Source organism: Aedes aegypti, chromosome 3 (genome assembly GCF_002204515.2).
Source record: "Aedes aegypti strain LVP_AGWG chromosome 3, AaegL5.0 Primary Assembly, whole genome shotgun sequence".
Classification (NCBI taxonomy): Eukaryota; Metazoa; Arthropoda; class Insecta; order Diptera; family Culicidae; genus Aedes; species Aedes aegypti.
Window position 1 is genome coordinate 166,643,570 of NC_035109.1, and position 24,695 is coordinate 166,668,264.

The 24,695-nt window shown below is 35.1% G+C and overlaps 1 protein-coding gene and 1 long non-coding RNA gene across 7 annotated transcripts in view; one reads left to right on the forward strand and one right to left on the reverse strand.

Annotated features, from left to right (window-relative positions):
- The window catches only part of LOC5563957 (glucose dehydrogenase [FAD, quinone]), an 81,352-nt gene extending 69,772 nt beyond the window's left edge, over positions 1-11,580 (forward strand). For all 5 annotated transcript variants that reach the window (XM_021854957.1, XM_021854959.1, XM_021854960.1 and 2 more), the window contains 2 exons: positions 8,525-9,256; positions 9,320-11,580. In XM_021854957.1, coding sequence (XP_021710649.1) covers positions 9,101-9,256; positions 9,320-11,026 — 1,863 coding nt within the window. In that variant the 5' untranslated portion in view covers positions 8,525-9,100 and the 3' untranslated portion in view covers positions 11,027-11,580. The remainder of the gene's footprint in view (positions 1-8,524; positions 9,257-9,319) is intronic.
- The window catches only part of LOC110679629, a 427,025-nt gene that overhangs the window by 135,302 nt on the left and 267,028 nt on the right, over positions 1-24,695 (reverse strand). The window lies entirely within an intron of this gene.

Below are 24,695 nucleotides of genomic sequence, written 5' to 3' on the forward strand. Positions count from 1 at the left end.
GGTACCTTCATTCAAATTATGCTTATTCTGTTCCTGTTGAATATGAACTTGAATATTGAAGTTGTTGAACATAATGATTTAGCAGTTTTGAGTTGAACAAATTGATTTATTTCAATGTAAGTTTCTGTTTTTGATTGAAGATCTCTAATGTCTCTAGTTTAATCAAAATGGTATCTGAAGTCTCATTTCTTCCTCATTCTGGTTACAGTAAATCCTGATGCAAAATTCTACAGGCTCCAAAAAAAGATTATAAGACTTTAACGTGGCTAATCAGCAGGTTCATTAAGGTGAAACAGTTAGGAATCATAATTCAATAATGTACCAAAACTTTGAAGGCACAAATCTCGCGAAAAAGGCATCAAACCACAGTGCAATTCCTATTTTAGCTTTGTGCACTAGCATAAAGCTTAAAATAAGAAGATTGATCTTGTACGTTCATTATTTCAACAGATTAGTGCCTTTGAAATCGTGAGTAGAGGCACAAGCCGGCCATTGTACCTGCCATGTTTGGATTCCGAGATGTGTCACCTTAAGAATTTTGTCCCACATGTCTCGAGGAAAAACTTCAAGAAATCTTTTAGTGTCCACAGTTAGTAGGTTAGTTTGTCCGCAGATTTCATCTGGAATACTACAGGGATCTCTCTAAAAATTCTTTTAGAGACTCCTTTACCAATTCTCCCACAAATTCTTCCAGTGATTTTCAAAGGATACTTAGATGATTTTCTCCAGAATTTTCTCCTGGAAATCCTTGAGCACTCCAATTATATTATTTCCAGTAAAGACTATACTAGGAGTTGCTCCAGATATTTTTCACTAATCCTTCAACCGATTCTCCAGTTTTTTAAGATGTTCTAAACGTAAATCTTGGAAGATATACTATGGAATTGGATGGAAAACCGATTCCCAAAAAATTGTTTGAGATTTAGAATTTCCCTGAAAATATCTGAGAATATTTGGAGAAATTTCTGATTGAATCTCTAAAATACTTTTTTTATGGTTGTCTTTGGAAACATCCAGGTTATATTCTTGGGATATCTGAAACAAAATGCTTGAGAGAATTCCTTAGGAAAGAATTCGAGAAATAGGCACTTAATGATTTTCTGGAGAAATCTTTGGAATAATCTCTGAATCTTTGGGAAAATACCTAAATTCTCAAGAAAACTTTTAAAAACATCATGAAAAAAATCGGTAGTAATACTGTCGTACATGGCATTTTAAAAAAGCTATTTTTCTGTTTCCTGTTTGGTCAATTTTCGTTTTTTTATGATTCCTGTCTAGTCTCTTCTTGTTCTCTTTCTCCAAACTAGATGTTTCTAAAATTTCTATATTCAAGGCACTTAAATGCTACAAAACCATTCTATATTCAAGGCACTTAAGTGCTACCATTATTGTGTGATTGATGGAGTCATCTACCAAAATACTATTTTAATAATTAAGTTCTATTACTTGATCTGCAGATCTATAAATTGCATTCCAACAAAATTTTAAAATTCGTTGACAAATCTTTTGTTACAGTTGTAAAAGTCACGTTAGAAAATCGTTAGGAATTAAAGCAAAAGGATTGCACTCTACTTGTTTATCCAAACTATTTTAAAATCTTTTTGTTTCTCTTGAAGTCAGCAAAATTTCATTCTGAATGTTCTGATATTTTGTTCAATTAATTAGATATAAACTAATACATTTTGCATAAATTTCGAAAATCATTCCGGATTTCTAACAATAAAATTGAATCTTTCAAATTATATGATGTGATTGAAAAAATATGTACTATTACATTGATTATGTTTATTCGTAAAAGTTTAACTACAAATATGATTTTCAAGATTTGTTGGGGCCTCCTTCGGCCCCCCGTAAATGCATCCAATGTTAATTATTTTGTAAGAATAACTACCAATGTTTTATCAGAAGTTTCCAAAAAGATCATATCAGAAATATTGCATTATCTGTGGTGGATTGCATCTACTAGTGTGAAATGTCTCAAATAAAAAAATGTGGTGGATTACAGACGCAATTTTTAAGTTTATCTGTCAAGTGTTTCTGTTGATTTACTCTGAGATCTTTAGCAGTTTTCCATTATTCTTGTCAACAGGATCTGATTTTATTTTATTAGTGCTTGACGAGATCATTTGCGGAAATCTTCGCAAGATATGTCCATTTCAGTCATTCAATTTGAGCCATTCCTAATTTGACCTTTATTATTATTTGTATTTGTATTTCTCATTAGCTATTATCAAGTAATGGAAGGTCATGGAGCTTTATTAGTCATTTTTTCAGGATTATCTTTAGAATTCATTTTGATTTTTTTTTCAGATTTCTTCATAAACGAGATTTATGAATTTTTACGAAAGTTCCTGCCAACAATCATGCATTTACTGTTGCAGGGATTTATTTGGGATCGTACACAGGCCCGGATTTGGTGCCAAAGGGGCAAATGCCCTGGACCTTCCGATCAAGGGTGCTCAAGCCCCCGAGGAGTGAAACACAATTCAATGCACAATGGTCCGAATCGACAATTTGGAAGGAAAAAAAATGTTTTCTATGTTCTCGTAGATTGTGAACCAATGATATCTCCAAAGAAGTTATTCGTAATTTAATTCTGTATTTTCTAAAATAAAATGTTTAATAGGATGGCCCCCTTAGACTCATACTTTTTTGATTAAAGAAATGTGTGGCAGCGTTCTGCTGCAAACTTTTAGAAAATGTTATTTTGAACAACTTTGTCGAAGACGATCTAACTCTTCATTTGAGCAAAGTAAATTGATTCTGAAAGTTTTAACTTAAGGTAGACCTAAGAATTTTGTTTTTTTTTTCAGTTTAATTCTTTCAATTTACAAAAACTGCGTTCTCACAGTTTTGACAGCAAAATTTGCCTTTTGTATGGCCTTTCGATGGCCGCTAAAAGAAAAAAATATCGAACCAACTCCATGAGTTATGGGTATCCAAAAATTTCGTAGTGTTCACTTAAATTTGCTTATAACTTTAATTATACAAGAATTATAAGCACGCAATGTTTAGCAAAAATCATTACTTCCTGTAGAACTCTTCTGAAGACTACATTCACGTAAACTTTAAACAAAAAAAGTTAGTCAAAATTAAATCCTAAATAAGGACCATCCTATTCATTTTTCTCTTAGAAGATGCTAAACTCAATCACAAACAACTTATCTGAAGACATCACACGTTCAAAATCGGCGAACAGAGAATGACGATTCGGACCATTATGCAATGCATTATATTTATATAAACTATTTTAAATTTAAAATCCAAATCCGATAGATTTACATGACATGAGACTCTTTTATGTTATAGGTAGTTGTAAATTCTATATCATTGTTATCTGATTTTTTCAGTTTCAATGAAAATCCTTATATTTGAAAACCATAGATATTATATTAACAACTTTAAAACTTTTCTCGGGTTAATTTATAGCAAACTGTCACAGCTTTCTGGAAAACTACTGTCACCATTATAGTTCCTCTATGTCTTCGAAACGACGAAAATACTTAGAAATTCATACATTGATTTTATATCGGGGTTCTGAAACTACTATTCAGTCAAACACATCTGAAATTCTACAGAACTACTATTTTCTACTTTTGTGCCTGATTTCTATAATGTTGTACTAACATTTTCATAGCTTTGTAACATTCAAACAATTTTTACTAAAAGCTTTGAATATGTCATAATATGGACCAAAGTCTACAGAATTTGCATAAATATTGAATTCAACTAATATTTAATTTCGGAAATGATGGAGAATGATTCAGTCAAAATTCTTTCTCATCATCTATTATGTACGACTTTTCAAGTATTTACAGATGATTAATGTTACACAATGATAATAATGAAGTAAGTATAGTCAAACTAGAGAAATATTACAATTTTCTGGAGTTTGATTTTCGTAATACTTAACTTTCACATGCTTAGGTTTCCGGCATGTCACGAGCTCGGCTATGTGAGTGTCAGCTTTTCAATTTTATCAGGCTCATAAATAGCCAAGTTACATAGTAACGAAATATAATTTACTGATACCAGTGACGGAAAGTGGCGAACATGTCTGTTGAACCAGCACAAAAACAAAACAAATTGCTCGCGGACATCGGGGAGCTGCGTTACTCGCATCTGTCGTGTTCACGAGTAAACGAAGCTAAAGTGATTCGTGAACGTGGTTGGAGCCGTTCAGAGTCAAATGTGCTTTTGGGCTATTTCCCCTCCGAGATGTCTGGTTTCAGGAGTTTTTGACTACAAACTGGGAGTTTACTGTCGATTTGATGGATATACAATTGATTTGTCTGTCATAACCACAATAAATCACACGGGTATAAGCACTCACACCGAGCTTGTTCGTGATGCGAACATTTCCACCATAGACTGATACTCAGCTTTTGATTTTTGATATATTATGAAATTTGTTAGCCGACTACTCAGCATATCTCGGTTAAATTAAGCCGGGATTCGGCATTCTAAATAAAGTCTGTAGCTAATAAACTGAATTTTCATATTACAAATTTAAGATGATTTCTAAAGTGAAACAATACTTATATTTTTCTTCTTTCATTCGTCTTTCTGGTATTACAACCCAATTGGGATAGAACCTGATAATCAGCTCAGTATTCTTATCAGCTCTACCACATACATGTATATCAAAGCTTTCAGTTCTTTGCCAAGTGATCATTTCGGCATTCGTATGTCGCATGGAATTATGAAGATACATTATGCCCTGGGAGGTAGACAAAATTTTTATTACGAAAAGATCCCAGGTAGACTTGAAATCTAGGGCTCTCAACGTGATCTGGCAGAATAGCTGCGCTGTTATATTTAAATAATAATTTGATGATGGTAAGCAAAATAACTCAGTAGATTTTACTATGCATAATTCTATATTTGTGGAACTTATCTTGGGAAATTATATGAATTACACTGTTCGACAAAAAAAGTCGATCTGAATGCACAGAGACCAGACAACCCGGGCTTGAAAGTATAAAAATAAACAAAAATAATGGCGTTTTCAGAATGTTCGTGTCTGCCCCAGGTCATTTTTAAAATATACTTGAACTTTTTGCATTTTTTATTTAAAAATCTAATCTAATCAATAAACCGACACAGTGTTTTATATTCAGGACAGCGGAATTCATGTGCCATATAATGTTTAAAACTTTAATTAGGGACAATTGAAATTGAACTCCAATACATATCGTGCGATGGTTCATTTTTCATGTCTTGTGCTAAATAAGGCTATTATAGACCTTAAGTGGATATTTGACTACAGTGGCCACTTTTGTGACCACCGGTCAATTTTTGTCAAAGTTACAGCATTCCAAAGTTGGCCCATTTTTTGCCTGTCCCAGTTATTTTGACAACCCCCTGTACATCAAATATTCTATCATTTGCGATACTTTAAAAATGGGGAGGGTGCAAAAAAAGGGGGGAGGGCTTCCTGCAAATCTTATTACAACTCTTCATATTGGACTTAACGTTTAAAACATTATATGGTACATGAATTCCGCTGTCCTGAATATAAAACACTGTGTCGGTTTATTGATCAGATAAATCTAAATAAAAAATGCAAAAAGTTCAAGTATATTTTAAAAATGACCTGGGGCAGACACGAACATTCTGAAAACGCCATTATTTTTGTTTATTTTTATACTGTCAAGCCCGGGTTGTCCGGTCTCTGTGCATTCAGATCGACTTTTTTTGTCGAACAGTGTTATTGTATTATGGGATAATATGAAACTGGAAGATCATATGAAGATAGTCAATGTGCTGTAACGACGAAGTTTTGTTCTCTTCGCCATGGAAGGTTTTTGTCAGTTTATGAAATGATCTGAATTTCAACAATAAGATGTACCTATATGATAAATGTATTTGGAGCCCAATGGGTTTTAGAGAACCACCCATGAGGAAGTGAACAGAGTCACCCATTAAGGTCTTACGATTCACCTTCAGCATTCACAGTAGCGTAAGAAAGGAAATAAGTCACTAGCGTCAACTATCTTAATGCATTTAGCTTTAAGATATTTATAGTATACTTTAATTTAAGTAGCTCTAGATTTCCACGTTTTAGAGTTAGACTTTTTATCAAGGTTTGTTGTCATATCCTTCTCCGTCGCCAAAGGCGATCGTTGGCTTATCATTATCATATTGCTTGGTGTGAATGGAAAATGGTTTAGATTCCAGCAGTTGTGCAGCATTGCCAGGCAGCGCCGCAACAGACTTTGAAATGTTTGCATTAACTTTCCATACAAAAATCACCCAAAAATACTGTTGGAAAGTTTGAAAAAAAAATGTAGTTTACTTAATTCAAAATCGACTAAAATGTCACTTATACCACTTTGCATTTTGGGCTCCTTTTTATTAGAAATTTAAGTTTATCGATTTACTTGGGATGATTTACAGTCCCAGCTTGGAGTTTTTCGTTTTGAAAACTTAACCAAGAGACATTGACCGTTGAAAATAGAACCACCAACTGCTAATGTTAATGGTTCTGGTATTGATAAGAATGCATAACCAATGCATTCTTATCAAAATCTCTGCAAAATATGGTGACTTTTCATTAGGTTCAGCTTACTTTCTTCAACTTCGAAATATTGGAAAATAATTTAATTAATTCGTCCCAAAAGATGCAGAAGAATGCAGTGAAGAGCAAACAAAAGTTTTTATGTTACGTTCATTTTTTACTGATGATTTTTGTCTAAAATTCATTTATTCTCTAAAAAAAGAACGATAATTCATTACTTGTTTATGTGAAAAAAGAAGCACAAAAGTGATTTTTTCCCCCGGTGGTTCTTGATAAATATGCCTGATTGCTAGGTGGGTCGTGTATTCTAAAAGTTTGGGAACCTATGGTATAAATAGTAGAAATTATTCGAATTTGTGCAGTTTTTTTTTCTTTTCGCTAAAATAAGCTTGAAACTTGCGGCTAATCGCAAAATTTCTCTGAAGAAACTAAAGATCCTTGGAAAATGATGAATTGCGCAGAAACTCCTTCAAATATTTCACTGAAATCCCTTCAGCAATTCTGCAAACATTTTGTTTCGGATAATCTTTATATTATTCTCTGAATATTTATATGAATGATGCCACAAAATATCTGTGGTAATTTAGCCAAGAACATCTACATAGTGCTCTGAGGGATTGCTCGAAATTCGCCGAGATTCAAACATTTTTGAGGATCTTTGAGGGTTATACCTATTGCTGTTTGCGATTGATCTAAATGAGCTTCAAATACGGTAACACAAAGTTATCAAAAACACTAAGCAAATCATGATCCACATCATCACCAACCTAACAAATAAAATCAATCTTTGACATCGGTATCCTTATAGAAAAAAATCTTACCGCGTATCATTTTTGCATTTCAAACGCACACAGTGTTGGTTTTATCAAGAACAGTCGTTATGCCATTGCTTACACCAAAAACAGTCGTTAACACTACGAATTTAAGATGTGATCAAACAATAATTTAAATACGTCCAGTAATCACAGAAGTTACTTAATTGCTCAAATGACTAGGAGGTTTCATCGACCGTACGATAAAAACGTTCCTGACTCATGCTAGCTGGGGAAAACTGACTACCACTAGAAACTTATTTCACGAAGAATCAAGTAAACATGATGAGTGAGAGATCATAAAAATAAAATTGAAAATCGGTTCACAAGTAGAATCAGCTGCTTAAACATTTAGTTGCTACTTATTCTTATCACGATATTTGGCATCTTACCCCATTACTTCTTCAAACGATTTTTAAAGAACCTTTAATGATATTCCAGTTACTTCACAAGATGCTCACGACCATTTTTAAGAAATTACAGGGTTGGCTGCAAAAAGCTGGGAAATCACTCAGATATTCTTTCAGAAATGGATTTAAGGATTGCTCCGTTATTTTTCTAACGGTTAAAGGAGTCTCTCGTTACAGCTGTTTCCACAGGCTCTTTACCATAGATATTCTCAATCGTTCTTCAAAGCAAGATTTTTTTTAAGATTTTGAGGTTATGCACATGGTTATGGTTATGTGAAGCTTCACGAGGGAAGTTGGTACATGAGAAAATCATGAAAAACCTTATCGTATCCATCATCATTCATAAGAATTCGACTTTGATTGAATATGTAAGTGTATTGAACATATGGTAAACAGTTCAACATATCTTTAATCTTTCAGCAGCACTAACAACACCATAAGATTTGTGCGGTAAAATGAAAGAAACCCAGCAAACCGAATTGTTAATAACAATTTGTTATATAATGAAGAGTAATCACATATTAGCCCTTCTTCAGGTTTCCGCACCGATTGTTCAAAATGGAGCGAAAGCGAATTGTTCATTGGATTCATTGACATTAGCTCGTGTTGCTTTTTCCTGGAATGTTTTAAAATTATAGTTTGTAAACTATTCATCCCTTTTATAATGCCTCCTTTTTACCACTGGGACAGACTTGCGATACAGGGCAGTAGATCTTACAAAATATTTTCAACTATAGCTCATGAAATATATTCACTAATTAGTCTACTCTTTTTCATTCCAGAGTTTCAATAAAATGGGCCAGGAGAAATCACTGCCCTCCAGATGTACTTCCGCACATGACTACCGCCATCACCACCACCACCACCATCACCACCACACCTCTTTGGCCTCCTCGACGGGATCGAAATCTTCTGGTGCGCCCTCTCGCTCTCCTTCTACCGCTTCGACGACTTCCTCGGCATCATCAGCTTCTGCAGCCTCTTCTTACAAAAGCGTCGAACGCCAGACCAAATATCTCAACGAGCATCTATACATAAAGTCCTACCTGGACATAGAGGAAGAGGACCGAAACGCGAAATTGCTGTTCCAAAAAGTGCGACCCGGCGGTATACGCAACTACACGCCGAAAATTCTTTCCGAAAACAACAAAAAAGATCTTGATGTGTGGATATAGCGGACCGGCAACCCTCACGTACGCTGACACTATCACCTGAATAGAAGCTACTCATAGGAATACTTAACTACTGTATAAACGACTCTTTCTCTCTATCGCCGGTCTTGTCAACTCTTCTACAATCGCTCTATCACTCTTCAAAATTTTGGCAAACCAGCTTGGCTACACTAGTTCTCTCGTGCAATGGCTCTTGGACTCGCTTCAGTAGCGGCAGTAGCTGGAGGACTCACGCACACCCCGATAGCACTACTGACTCTCATACCACTTATAGCTGTAGGAGTCAATTACTATAGATACCAAAGTGTAGATCCGGAATCGAATCCCATCGACCAACAATCAGTAACAAATCGCTCCTTTAACCCTAAACCATGCATCTAATCTACGCTCTTATTTATTTTTCAGCTAAGACCTTACTATGACTTCATTGTCATTGGCGCCGGATCGGCTGGTGCCGTCATGGCCTCGCGGCTCTCAGAGATAGGAGATTGGTCAGTGCTACTACTAGAAGCAGGTGGCGATGAAACGGAGGTGACCGATGTTCCATCATTAGCTGGTTACCTCCAGTTAACGGAATTTGACTGGAAATATCAAACGGTGCCGCCGGGAGACCGGCGGTACTGTCAGGCTATGATAGGCGATCGATGTAATTGGCCTAGAGGAAAAGTTATGGGAGGATCAAGTGTGCTTAACGCAATGGTATATGTAAGAGGAAATCGAAGGGATTACGATAGCTGGCTAGAGCAAGGAAACATTGGATGGGGATACGAAAACGTCCTACCATATTTCATCAAATCGGAGGACAATCGGAATCCTTACATGGCACGATCGCCATACCATGGAGTAGGAGGTTATCTAACAGTCCAGGAAGCCCCTTGGAGAACACCGTTATCAATAGCGTTCATAAAAGCCGGTCTAGAAATGGGCTATGAGAACAGAGACATCAATGGAGAGGAACAGACCGGCTTCATGCTGCTTCAAGCAACGATGAGAAGAGGCAGTCGCTGCAGTACTTCTAAAGCATTCCTACGACCGGTTCGGCTAAGGAATAATCTTCACGTTGCTATGCATGCTCATGTGACGCGTATACTGTTTGACAGAAATAATAGAGCATATGGAGTTGAATTTTCCCGAAATGGCAAAAAACAGTTAGTATTCGCCAAGAAGGAAATCATTCTTTCGGCAGGGGCGTTGAACACTCCTCAAATATTGATGCTGAGTGGTGTCGGACCAGCTGACCACTTGGCTGAGTTTGGAATCCCAGTATTGTCAGATCTTCCAGTGGGTGACAACATGCAAGACCATGTGGGACTAGGTGGATTGACCTTCCTCGTTGATGAACCGGTCACCGTGAAGACATCTCGCTTCACAACGTTGCCGGTTGCATTTGATTACATATTCAACGAAAGAGGTCCCATGACATTCCCAGGAATTGAAGGATTGGCTTTCGTCAACACCAAATACGCAGATCCTTCCGGTCAGTGGCCAGACATACAATTCCACTTTGGACCGAGTTCAGTGAACTCTGACGGTGGACAAAACATTCGTAAGATCCTTAATCTTCGCGATGGGTTCTACAATACAGTTTACAAACCAATACAAAATGCCGAAACCTGGACAATTTTGCCACTTCTATTACGACCTAAAAGTACGGGTTGGGTACGATTGAGATCGCGGAATCCATTCGTGCCACCCGCCCTTGAACCCAACTATTTCGACCATCCGGAAGATGTAGCGGTTCTCGTGGAAGGCATCAAAATTGCGATCAATGTATCGTATACTCAGGCATTCCAACGGTTCGGATCCCGTCCGCATAAAATTCCCTTGCCTGGCTGCCGACATTTGCCATTCATGTCGGACGAATACTGGGCGTGCTGCATCAAGCAGTTCACTTTCACTATTTACCATCCTGCCGGAACGGCAAAGATGGGACCAAGCTGGGATCCCGGTGCTGTGGTCGATGCCCGATTACGGGTGTATGGAGTTTCCGGATTGAGAGTAGTAGATGCTAGCATAATGCCAACGATCGTCAGCGGCAACCCCAACGCTCCGGTCATCATGATCGCCGAGAAGGCCGCCGACATGATCAAACAGGACTGGGGTCGTTGGTGACAGTGAGCATCATCTCCAAGAAAATTCATATGTGCCTAACATTTTTCGACTGTTGTGAAAAATTGTGTACTTAACAAGAAGATTTTCTGAAAAATGTGATATTATAGTGCAAGCGAGAAGCCACATAAAATATCCGTCATTGCAGCGGAACATGCTGCAGCCAACCACGAATCGAAACGAGAAGACGCCGAGAGAATATAGTTTAATCAATTCCTACTAGTCAGCACTTACGAATAAACTTAAGAGATCGGAAGTGTTACTGAATGCAGAATTTGAGAAAATAGGAAAATTTGTGTTACAATTTTAGTTTGATAATGGTTTTTGTTTTAAAAAATGCTGTTATAGGACGAAGAAACGTGACGTAAACAATTTAGAGTAGAAGTGACGATTTATTTTCTATTTATGACGGGAGTTGATGACCTATTGGGGTCCGGATAAACTGCCGCCCGGAGGATGTAAAATAAAGTCAGATGTAGACCATTCTACAACTGGGAACCCTGGAAGTTCCAACGAATAAGCGAAATGTTACCAATAAAAAAAATATGACATGTTGACTATTATGGATTTGTATCCGAATATATCACAATCCTTTTTGTCTCTTCTTTTTATAATACGTATAAACAAAATAAAAATGATTAAACATGTAAGGTACCGACGACAGAAAAATATTGAGTATTTTTGTTTATTGATAAGTACAAAAATCAAAAGCAATTCCAGAATGAAATTTTCAGAAAACTTACCATACAAATCCTACTAAGACTGTTATCATTGTACAATTAATTTATATATTTTTTTCCTTGGGTTGAGGTCCGTCAATGCGACCAATTTCTTAATCTATTGTTACATCATCCGTATCCTTAGTATAGTGCATGTAATTGCCATTGAGAGGCAATAAAGTATCTATCTGGATACAGCTCTTGTTTTGTTTCCATCTGAAGGAATCAATTGAGTTACAAAGTTCCCGCTCTTCATAGATAATTAACTCAACGAAGGCGCGCCCCTTATCAATTATAATTGATTCGTTTTCTGAGAGAAATAAAACATTAGTACTGATATTTGGCCATGCATCGGAAACCTAGTCTGATCATCGCCCTGGTTTTAAATTGTCCCGGGAAACGAAGAAAACACCGGGACTTCTTATTAACAACAAAATGATTTCAAGCAAGGAGGTTTGTTTAGTGATAATGATTTTCGCAAGTTTTTCGAATACCGGCAATGGCCAATCTTTGAAGAGTTAGTACATTCAGAGATCTCAAACCAATTTTTATCTTTTGTGTCAAGTTTAGCCTTGAGTATCTTCCAAGTCTTTTAATAATTTACAAGATTATGTTAACCCTCTAATACCCAAATTTTTATTTTCGATCTAAATATCATTTTTCGTTGTCTAAAATCGTTCTAGACACGTTTTGGGCAATAATTTATTTTTATTCGCAAATTTGTGAATTTTGGTTTTTGATTTTTATAATTTTTATTTTTGAACATCCCTATTCTTTTTCATTTTTTCTTGGAGCCTCTTCTGGTTACTGATTTTTGGCAATAATAATAATTCAAGTTTTCACGGTACTTTTTAAAATATTAATTTTATTTTTTTTTCTGGAATTATTTTTATTTTCCGTGTAATTAACGGAAAAACAGGTTTGAAATTATTTTAATTCCACCAAGCCCTTCTTCTGTGATAGGTTGATCGTAGAAAAATATAAAAGCTTCGATTTTTTATATTACACATTAAATGAACCCCAGGCATTTGTAGGTTATATAGGAATACAATTTTTCAAACAATTTTCAAAAATACAAAAAAGTTTCAAAAGTCATAAAAAACCTTCCTTATATGCATGTTATAAGTCAAGGTTAAATCCAAAAATAAAATCATTTTGATTTCCGAGCTACGAAAAAATACACAAAATTCCAAAGTGTACCCCGTCTAAAGGCGGGGTTGGGTATTAGAGGGTTAAGTTGATGATGTTGAATTCAAAAACTGTTACCGGTTAAAGGACAAAATACTAAAACCCCTCAAATTACCAGAACAATACTGTCGCTCTACGCATATTTGTTCTGCGGTCCATAAGGTTCACATAGAACAAGGGACAAGTAAGCGTAGAAGGGCAGGATAACCCTAGGATGAAATAAGGATGACACTAGAGTTTGGTTCAGTGATGCGGCACGCTGCTAGTGGTGCCAAACTCAATTTACAGTGTCTCCCACATGTGTATTTCAGACTTTGTATTTTTCAGTAACGATAAAGTAAACATTTTCGAAATTTTTGTGTCAATGCTTGCTTCCAACTTTACAAACTAAATTTAAATTTATTTGAAGTTATGCCATAAAATGGAGATTTCTTTATACATCGTTAGTATCTCATTGTTTTAATGCTGTTTGATGCATTCGTTATTAGTCTAATGCAGCAGTGAAACGAAATAAAAAAAAACAATCAAAGAGGAACGCTCAATCTACAGTGTTCATTATGAAATTTTATAAATAAACTTTCATTTTCTTAACTGTACGTGATACAATAAATGCACTCAGGCAAATGGACTATCGATAAACATAGGAACCCCTTATGAAAATTCGCCACAAGAAATCGGATTGAAATTCATAAATTTGCCTTATGAAACCAGAATTTGAAAACAAAAAACGTTATCGCGGCAACCTGGAATGGAACCAAGAACCTTGCGATCGATAGGCCCGAGCGTACACCACGCGTCTATCGACGCCTTGATGTGGAGTGATGCGAAAACGATTCTATGATGATGCTGCGCACAAAACACAGTTGCTGGTTTGAGAAGTTGTCAAAATGCATTGCATTGTTATTCAATGCACGGACTACTCAAGTAGACTTGTTTGATGTTTCAAAGATGCTGTATTTAGAAAGAATAAACACATCTTAATGAAAAAAGAGAACACCCGGCATCGTATAAGGTCAAAAAAGTGTAATTTAATTTTCAATGTTTTAGACACTGAATTGAGAAAAATGAAATTTTTGTGGAAAAATCAACTAGTTTCCGGAAAATACATGCGAAGTGCAATGAAAAGACTTTCAACCTTCTACTAATTTTACGATAGAGGTTGAAGTACATATGTGATACTATGCACAGGAGAAATTTAATGTTGTATATTTTATCGAGTTTCAACATACAAGTTTATTGATACAGTAAACAAAAACTACTATTTCTAAAAATGTATATTGTAATGAATTACGTGTAATAATATGTTCCCTTACATATGAATTATTAATTTTAGTAATATAAGCGTTATTAGCTGAAATATTTCATAAATCATATTTTTTCCGTTTTGACCCATTGTCACCCCCATCGACGGTATTTGAAAAAGTTCATGTTCAAAATAAACAACTTGTGGATACGTTCAAATGTGTGAAAAAATCACAAATCCATTCACTTACAAAAAAGTTACACACTCAATCACGATTTGCTTGTTCGGTAATTTTTTATACTGGGTACGAATTGTAAATCATAAAAAATACCGAACTTTCAGCTTTTTGATTGAAAACTTCTGAGGTTCAGTAATAATGTTTACTTTTTACTGAACTACGGTTGCTACCAGACTCAATTTTCCAGCATTACCGAACAGGCCGAAAAGTCAGTAAAAACAATTACCGACTATTCAGTAGTTGATGTTTTTTACTGACTTGTCGTCAAAATCAAATCAAAACAAACTTATGCGCATGCGGGGAAGTGTCAAAATCTCCTGCTGTAAAATCGTCCGGCGCCGGGAGACACGGCTATGGCAACCAATCTTTTCCTGCACTTATTTTGCGCTTTCTTGTGGTAAGTAGTCGAAATTTAGTGAGAAACTCAACCATTTTAAGCAACCAACAAGGCTCAGGACTGCTTACGTTGGTAAATTCGGTTGGTTTACATACAAGAGGTAAATTCATCTGCATCATTAAGTTTGCCTCTTGTACTTCCACTGAGATATGAGCATACCGTAGATGTTTATTCGAACGAAAAATGGCTGTCGATGTCCATGTTCATGTCAATTGGGTTTTAATTTGTATTGATTTCTGAAAAAACAGTACCCGGAAAAGCAAAGCATGGAGCATGGGATACAATTTTACTGACTAAGTCAGTAATTTCTATCAATCAAAACATATTGTGATTTACTGGGTTTTTTTCGGTAATCGTAAAAATTACCGAAAAAACCGTAGGTCCAAAACTCAGTAAAATTTTACTGGGGTCGGTAATCTGAATTGGCTGTGTACAGCACTTCAAAATTTTCTGGGTCAAATTGAATCCAAAAAACAGACAGAGAGTTAACTAGCGACAAAGCAACATAGTTCATTCAATAAAAATACTCAAATTTCAAAAAGTATATTGATTTTGCCGTGCGTTTTTGTGAATAAAGAAATATTTTCTCAAATACTTTGTGTCGCAATTATAGTTCAATTTTGCAAGTATAGTTATAAAAACCTTCTCAGAGATAATTTACTTATAAAATTAATCTACAAGTCATCTGTGCTATTCCGATATTTTCATATATTTGCTTATACTCAGGGTTTTTTAATGCGATATGAGTCCAGCATAATTTTAAATAAATTAAAAAAATGTGAAGAATTTGTAAGAACAAGCACCACTCTACTGTAGGAACGGTCTATTGTCGTGGTGCAAATTCTAAATCATTCAAAATATAAAACTACTATTTTACTATAATGAATACGAACAGTACATGTTTAATCATTTTAAAACAAAAAAGTAAAATGCAATCAAGATTTCGCGTATGAATGAAACCATTATGTCATAGAAAACGTCGATATTTTTTTACAATTAGCATAGCTTTTGGTTGAATAGATTCTTACAAACAATTATTTTCGACATGATTGTTAGGTAATTTCATTGTCATATTCACATTATACTTATTTTCGAATAATGGAACGATGTATGTATGGTGCATACATAGCAACATTATTTGCTTACAAGCTAGATGCAACGAATAAAGCTCATTAGAATTGAAAAGTTTGTTTCAATTTCCTAGACACTCGACATGTCCATGTTGTTGAATATCTATCTAATATTGAGTTGAACCAAATTTTTGACTCATTCTTACCCCTACAGTTACAACATTGTCCATATGATAATATTTTACCTTATAAGTATCTTTGAGTTTGTTTTTTTATATTAAACCATATAATATGTGTATATTTATTACAGATTTAAGGATAAAGCAAATAAAGTTAACAAGTTACCGTTTCATTGTGATCGATCAATTGTTTAGTGCGTCCAAGTTACATACCTATAAAAGAGAGAATAGAAAGGCATTAGTGTACCTTAAAATAACCTGATTCGCAAAGAGTAAATATGCCTTCAATTGATAACAAACAAAAATAGTTATACTTGAAATGTATAGTCGATCGAGTAAATATGTACACAGAATTAATAGTTTATAACTCAGTACTCAAACTAACATTTTTTTCTCTGTTTTAAAATGTTTTTCCTATGCTTTTGTACGAATATTTAATTTTAAAAGAGATTTCTACTATTTGTAGTAGGTACCTATATTTAATTAAATAATTCATAAACAAAATTAGTAAAATACATTTTTTACAAACATTAGTTTTTTGTTGGGGACTTTTATATTAAATTCAATTATTAAATTTTTATTTTCGTTCTTAATATTATGTTTCGCTGTCTAAAATCATTCTATGCATATTTTTAGAAACGCAATATTTTATTAGCATATTTATGATTTTAGTTCTCGATTTTTACCCATTTTTATTTTTGAACATCCCCCTCATCCTCCACAAATACTCTTTTAACAAAATAAACCGAGATGAGCCAGCCTCGGGCTGCAAATCTCGCTAATAAAGATAATAATAACGGTACCGTAATTTCGGGTGAAATTGATCATTTTTCACGGTTCTTCTCGTCTGTTTTCTATAATGTTAACAATGCCAAACAACTAAATGCAGGAATACAAGTACGAAGGTGAGCCTCATCGACTTATGTACCGACATTTTCTTACAAATTTCATTTTAGTGTTAACAAATACCTCTAAAATAAAAAATCAGAGGAACTCATTTCTGGGTGAAATTGATCACTTGTCAATACCATTATTGTTAGTTTCCAAAACAACTCTATATGATAAATTTGAGCTCCCTGAATCCGAATATGCTTGTAAAATTCTTAACAATGCAATATTTCTATAAATAACGAATAGTTAAATTTCAAGAATAACGCGGAAAACGCCTAAATGTAAATTATTTCAACCATATGAGCAAATTGGTACGAGTTTTTGTGATGAAATCTGGTTTGGGGAAATATCTCAAGCATCCTCACAAACTTTCAGGTTTATACCATGTTCAAATCCTTGTTTATTAAAAAAAAAGTTCATAGGTGTTTGTCAATACTGCACCGTGCATGATTTTGAAATTTTACGTTATTTAATAGTAATAAACATTCTTTAACGCAAAAAACTTCACAACACACAATTCGACAATAGTTACGACAAGCAACGTTCATTTACTGCAACTTACATTGATATTTGTGCTCCATTACGAGTAAATAAAATCGTGTGATACGATGATCAATTTCACCCTACTGATCAATTACACCCGATTTTACGGTACGTTTGAAGATATAATTTTTTGAGACATATTTTAGTTTTCGCGTAACTAACAGAACACATAGGGTGCCGATGCCATTAGTGGACTACCTGAGCTATAAAATATCACAACATAATAGCAAAGAGCCTTAACAAAGATCTTTTGGCATCAACAGAAAGATTTTAATCTTTTCTATATGGGAAAATATAAAAAATAGCGATAAAATTAATTTTCGAGCATAAAATCGTTTCATCCACTATTGATACATGTGATCCAGTAGTTGCGCTAGTTGCTAGTACTTCAGTGGTAGACGTTTGGGGATGATTCAAGGAATTTTAAACAAAATAGTTGATTTTTACACAGTTTCAACATTTTTCACTTGTAGCAGCTAATAAAACCTTTCGAATGAAACATAAAGAGCATCTCTGGGACACCCCTTTATGCATTATATATATGCAGGCCCGGATTTGGGGGGTGCCAAGGGGGCAAATGCCCCGGGCCTTCTGATTAAGGGGCCCCCCCCCCCGAGGAACCAAAATTTAAAACAAATAACATTTTGAAATACCTTACAATATGTTCTCCTTAGACATTTGAACAACAATTTTCTAATAGTTAAGTATTTTTACCTCTTATTTGAATCTCACAGTATGGTTTGTTCAATGATTATCCTTCAATGGGACGTTTCGCGTAGAGACATTTCGCAGAAGGACGTTTCGCATAAAATTATGAGTGGACGTTTCGCATAATGGACGTTTGGCATAAAGAGAATTATATGCCTTCTTTAAAATGCTACCTGTTCTTATATGAAACTGCTTTATGCGAAACGTCCATTATGCCAAACGTCCTTATGCGAAACGTCTTTATGCGAAATGGGTCACCCCGACAAGAAAACATGAATGTTAAGCCAAAATCTTCAAAATTCTTCTCTTCTCTTAAAAAAATATTGGAATTAAAAATGCCCTTAACGTTTTTGCAGGATCTAAAAAAATACGGCTGAACCTGTAAAGCACTGCTCATTTCAAAGAGTTCATTGGAATCCTATCAGAGCTATAAATTTAAACATATTTTCAATTCTATCAGAAACTTGAAGTATAAAGAAATTCTTTTGTGATGTGGTAGTCAGTATTTTTAAATACTTCTCTTTTTCGTATGCCATAGTAGATGAAGTATTCTTTGAATTCAGTATAGGCTTAGTTTTGAATATAATCCATATAATATACAGTACAGGCAAGAAAAAAATACTGTAGAACATCTTCTAATGAATCGATTGATCTGAAATTGGAAACATGTAGTAAATAGAATCAAAAGGAGCTTTGGAGAAAAACGGCTTTGAAGATTTTCAGCAATTTTATCAGCAACTCCATACAAATTGTATAGAAGCCAGAAACGAGCCAATCTTCTACGAATTGTTTTATTTTTTCCCATTGGACGGACAAGCCACTTAAAAATACTATTGGAAAGCTTGAAAACAGTTGATTTTTTCAATTTATATTTCTCACAGCCGAAAATGTCACTTACACCACTTCGCATACGGGCCCCTCATATGTTTGGACCGACCAAGACTTTTTAATTTAATACGTTGGTTTGTGGAGTCCTCAAACGTGCTGAATTTTGTAAAAGGGCCCGCTTTATGAGATCTGACCCGGGCCCCCCAAAGACCAAATCCGGCACTGTATATATGTATTTAAAAAACTGCTTCTGTCAGTTTATCCACTACTGGAACACGACGGCAACTATTGGTGCAAGGGAGCAACATTTTTGCGAAAACTTAATACCGTAATCCGGGGTAACATTGATCATTTTTTTTTTGAATGTTTCTTAAATATTTCGTTTGAAAATGCAAATTTTATATGTTTAAAACAAGTACTGCCACCCATAGTTCGTGACTATATACTGTATTTTGTTTTTTGAAAGATTCAAGCATTTTCAATTAAATGTTTTACGCGAATTTTTGATTTAGCTGATATGGGGTAACATTGATCACCTATGTAAACAACGTTCGGTAATGTTGAAAATGTCGTTACTTACTTAAATCATGGCCTCCGAAGCCGAATATGAAGGCCAAACGCTTACAGGTCATTTACTTTTTGAGTTATTTTAAAATTAATAACACCTCGATCCACGGAATACGCCTAAAGGTAGGCAATTCCTTAAGGGAATTCTATATTCTTAACAGTAATTCGTTAATGTTGCCCAATTGAGCATACTTATGAGTGTTTTAACAACGGAATCGTTTTCAGCGATGCCATTTTTAGTAAAAACCGCATTGTCCTTGCTCATATCGTTTGCAGAAATTATGGGAGACATGAATCTTCGGTAGTGTCGTCTTTATCCATTGAAATCATTGTTTCAAAAAGTTGAGAAATTTACGCATAAGATTAGCGCAATTTTCGCAACAATCTTCACTTTCATTAGCTTATGAATATAAGAAAGAGAAGCACCATTCATGATTTGGAAATGTTCCATCAATAAATGATGATACGAACTTTCTACGAGATGAGTCATTTCGATCAATGTTACCCCGCTGATCAATGATACCCCGGATTACGGTAATTTATATGACTTTTTGATAAAATAAAAGCTGAAATTTGGCAATTCGACTTAACTAGATGCGAACTATCCACCAAAAATAGCCCATGTCCTTTTTTTTTAAATGTACGTTTTATTCCATAGTCCAATCTACTGGTACATTACAACCATTGATACCGGCACCCTATTGGAAATTAGTTCCAATTAGGTTATTCTTCTATGACAAGTTGATTGTGGAACAAGAATAGGGTAGGTGTACCAGTTATGGCCATAGTGGTTCCCTGTTTGGCCATATGTGAAATTTTAATAAGTTTCACATATTAAATCTTTTTGAATGTTGCAACATCAAGATATATCTTAAATCTAACTACTACAACACACAAAAATTTTCAAAATTTGAAGACATTAAAGTAATTACGTATGGCGAAATAGGGAACCACTATGTCCATAACTGGTACACCTACCCTATACAAATTTTGTGTTACACATTGAATAAAACTCAGGCATTTGAATGTTATATTTTTTTGTGTAACATTATTCTGATATTGTGATATTATGATGTCATTGGTCCTATTTTTCACCCTAAAATAAAAACCACTTTAATTTCCGAGCTACGAAAAATTATACAAAATCTAAAGGCGGGGTTGGGTATTTAGTGGTTAAGCATTAAGTTGAAAATTTCAGATGTTTTGAATACTCGCTGCCTGAGACACATTTATAAGAAAAATTCAAAGTACACAAATTTTGCATTACATATGAAAACAATGAAAGGAAAGTTTAACCCGTATAGGCCTGAGTGAAAGCAAAAATTCTAAAACCCGCACCGCTCAGCGAATTCTTGAAGGATTCATATGATTTTTTGACAGTATACTAGCGCACATTTCTAGTTTCTAGAAGTGGACGCGGAAATATGCTTAAGGCCGAAGTTATTCCAATGGATCACTGGGTCAGGTCGGGTGAGAAGGGTACTGTGCGTTTGTGCCCCTGAAAGTAGACAAATTTCAAGTCACAGATAATTTCCGGAATCGGCTATAATGTGGCCACTACACAAGGGAATTTCAAGAAAATTGCATCAGTGTAAACCTTTTGAGAAACGATTGAATTGCATAACAATGAGTTTTGCATTTGATTAATCTTACAAATAATCATTTTCTGGTCCCGGGACGCCTCAAACATTTGATAAAGTGGCCAATTTGTATCTAAACAACTATGCCAAGCTTATGAGAACGCATTTTAGTGCACAATTATGTTTGATTTGATTTGAAACGGTTTAGTATCCAACAAATCTACAATTCTTCTGGGCATTACGTCTGAATGGTCACATTCGGTATATTTTGAACGGTGCAAAACTCTTCATTTGTAATGTTCAATATCAGGTTTTAATGATTTATGCAAATCAAAATGATTCTCATTGCAAATAAATAAAGGTAACTTGGCATGTCCCAAAAAATAGCCCTTTTTTACCTGACTTGACCCAGTGACCCACCGGAATAACTCCGGCCACAGGAATATTTCCGAGTTCATCTGACCACTTCCAGAAACTATATATGTGGGCCAGTGAACTGACAAAAAATCATTTGAATTCATTAAGAATTCGCTCAGCGGTGAGGGTTTCAGTATTTTTGCTTTAAAAAGTTTAAAGAGTAAAATTCGAAACACAAAGTGCTGCATTCAATCCAGGCCTTCTCAAATATTACAAATTTATTCGTTAAATTTTCCATATCGTTTTCAAAATTCTCATATTTGTAGAATCCAGCTAGTTTTACTAAACAGCTAAGGCCACATAACAATCTGGAAGTTTTAGTACAATTGAGCACAAGTTCTCATTACTCCTGCAGGTAGACACACCTGCATAACAGATCCGCGAACGAACGGTTACCAGTCTTACCAAACGAAGCTAGTGGGTATATCTCAGACGTATGCTCGAGTTGGTTCGACAGTAATTGGAGGTAAAGGTATCAAACTGGTATCTTTTATATAGGTATATTGAAAAAAAAAATACGGTATCGAAATGGCATGATCATGTTACATACGCCCTTATTCTAGTTCAGGATTGATGTACTAAACAGTATTGGTATTCGATCAATGTTAGACCTAAGAATTTCATCAATGTTAGGCTTAAGAATTTCATACGTGTAACACTTCTCAAAATCAATGGCAAACTCACCAAGGTTAAAAATCCATTATAACAAAGATAATAATAATAGGTGATAATAATCTATCGAGAGAGAAAGACGCAAGGAACAAAATAAAGCACATCATACAAGGGAAAAATCAATAATAAAAAACTAATATTTTTATATGAGCATTTGAATATGTTTGCAGTTTCGGTTGTACAAGTCATCAAATTTGTGTGATTCAGATGTTCTACTTTTTACTTGTTACATTCGATGTTATATTATATTAGAAATGCTGTTTGAATAATTCAAGTCTTCTGCATGATCAATTCGAGCACACTAACTTTAGATTTGATTTCATGACTACACATTGATTGCAACATCTTCTTATTCTTGGCATTACTTCCTCACTGGGACAAAGCCTGCTTCTCAACTTAGTGTTATTATGAGCACTTCCACAGTTATTAACTGAAAGCTTTCTTTACCAAAGTTTCCATTTTCACATGCTCACATTCACATTTTTATGCTCAGGGAAGTCAAAGAAAATTCCATAACGAAAAAATCCTGGACCGACCGGGAATCGAACCCAGACACTTTCAGTTTGGCTTTGCTTTGTAGCCGCAAACTATAACCACTCGGCTAAGGAAGGCCCCATCTGATTGAAACATAGAAATCTCTTCTAAACTGCAATCCCCGCTGCATTTTGTTTTCGTACCCCACTGTTCTAAGAATTTCTACTGCAGTCATGATCACGCATACTAGTTTTAATCCATTATTATTCCAAAGTTCATTCACATTTCGATAAAGCAAAAAAAAAAATCGTGATTGGCGCTGAAGTTGACTTCGTCGCACCACGCTGTCTGCTGTCGGAAACCCATTCAACAAAATCCGTACACATTGACCTACACCGTGAACCTCAACCAATGAAACTCAAGCTTCGGAATAGAATGCGGTGTACTTCCCACAGTTCTTACTTAACCAGGTCAATGGCGCCATGCCGCGCCGACTAAGAACTACCGAGTCGTTGACTTCATACAACTTGCGGTCGGATTTGCAGGGTTGGTAGCGAGTCATATTTTAGAAACTTGGTCACATTTTTGATCTCGTTACTTGAAAGGCACTATACAAAAAAAAAGCTTTTAAAGTTTGAAGTTTTAGCAATTATTAGGTAATAATTTGTTTTACTCTTTCAATGCCGTATTTAGTTATTGATGTTTTTTTTTTTTATTTTAGATAGTTTCCAGAAAGGCTTAGAATCAGAGTCAAATTAAAAAAACATAATTCATTAAATTCTTGTTTTTAGTTCAGAAAAAAACGGTTTTAAACATTTCTATTTGCAGATCCTTGTAGTCACTGAAGTCACTATCATTTAGCTATCTGGCCACTACTGATCCTGTATGTGCTGTTTGTTGTATCCTAAACATGCCGTCACCACAAATTATACTAGAAGTTATGCCAAACCGAAAGCTCCGAAAACCTGATCTGGCATCTAACCACATCACGAAAGTCTGTCTAGAGCATAGCACGATTGGCCCTTCTAGAGAGAAGCAAAAAGACATGTTAGATAATGTTCCACGCACATGTAACCGCCGCCGTTTTTATTTGCGTTTGTCCGAGCGAGCGTAAGTTGGAACGGCAGCGCAATCCAAGAGCTATACTTGGGGCTCCGTATGCTCGATTACGATCGAACATTAGTGCTCGGACTTGGACATACACAAACACGCTGAAAACCAGTTACACAGAATTGAGTACGACTAACAGAAAATCGGGCTCTTCTGGATCAACACAATTTGTGTAAGTTTTTGCGTCCCTTAAAAACACACCTATACAGAATTCTTCTTATTTCTAACTTTTATGACACACATGATTGCTCAATATTTCAATGAAATGTAAGGAAAGAAAGAATCTATACGGAAAAATTTAAGCGTGCAAGGCGGTCAGGAGGCTTGCGCAGTGCAGGTATCTAATAAATGGTAATGATCGTTTGCGTGCTCCGCTGATTGGTACCTAAACTATTATTATTAAACAGAGGTGCGCTGAGTTTTGAAGTTGGCCATCCCATTAAACACTCGTTACCGATGCGGTGCGCATGATCTTCCAAGATAAAAGCCATCTATGATTGAGTATTTTCGTCTTCGTGCAAAAATTTGATTTGATTTTGTTCCGAAAATTTGAGCATCCCACTGACCCCAAAAAGAATAATTATTCGATCAGTATCAAATACGATGCAATACTATTGACTTGTTATATAATTTGTTTTCTAAAAACTTAATTTTTCTAAAAACTTCTTAAAAATTTACTAAGAAGGTTTAGGGGCAAAATATTGGAATACAAACGTCGAAATATTTATTTATTCCTAGAAATTTTCGTTTTCATGATTTCCTTTTTTTCTATCTTTATTAACGAAATTTTCAGCCCTGGGCTAGTTCATCCCGGGAGCAACAGCTCTACTTCTCTCCCGAAGGAAGTT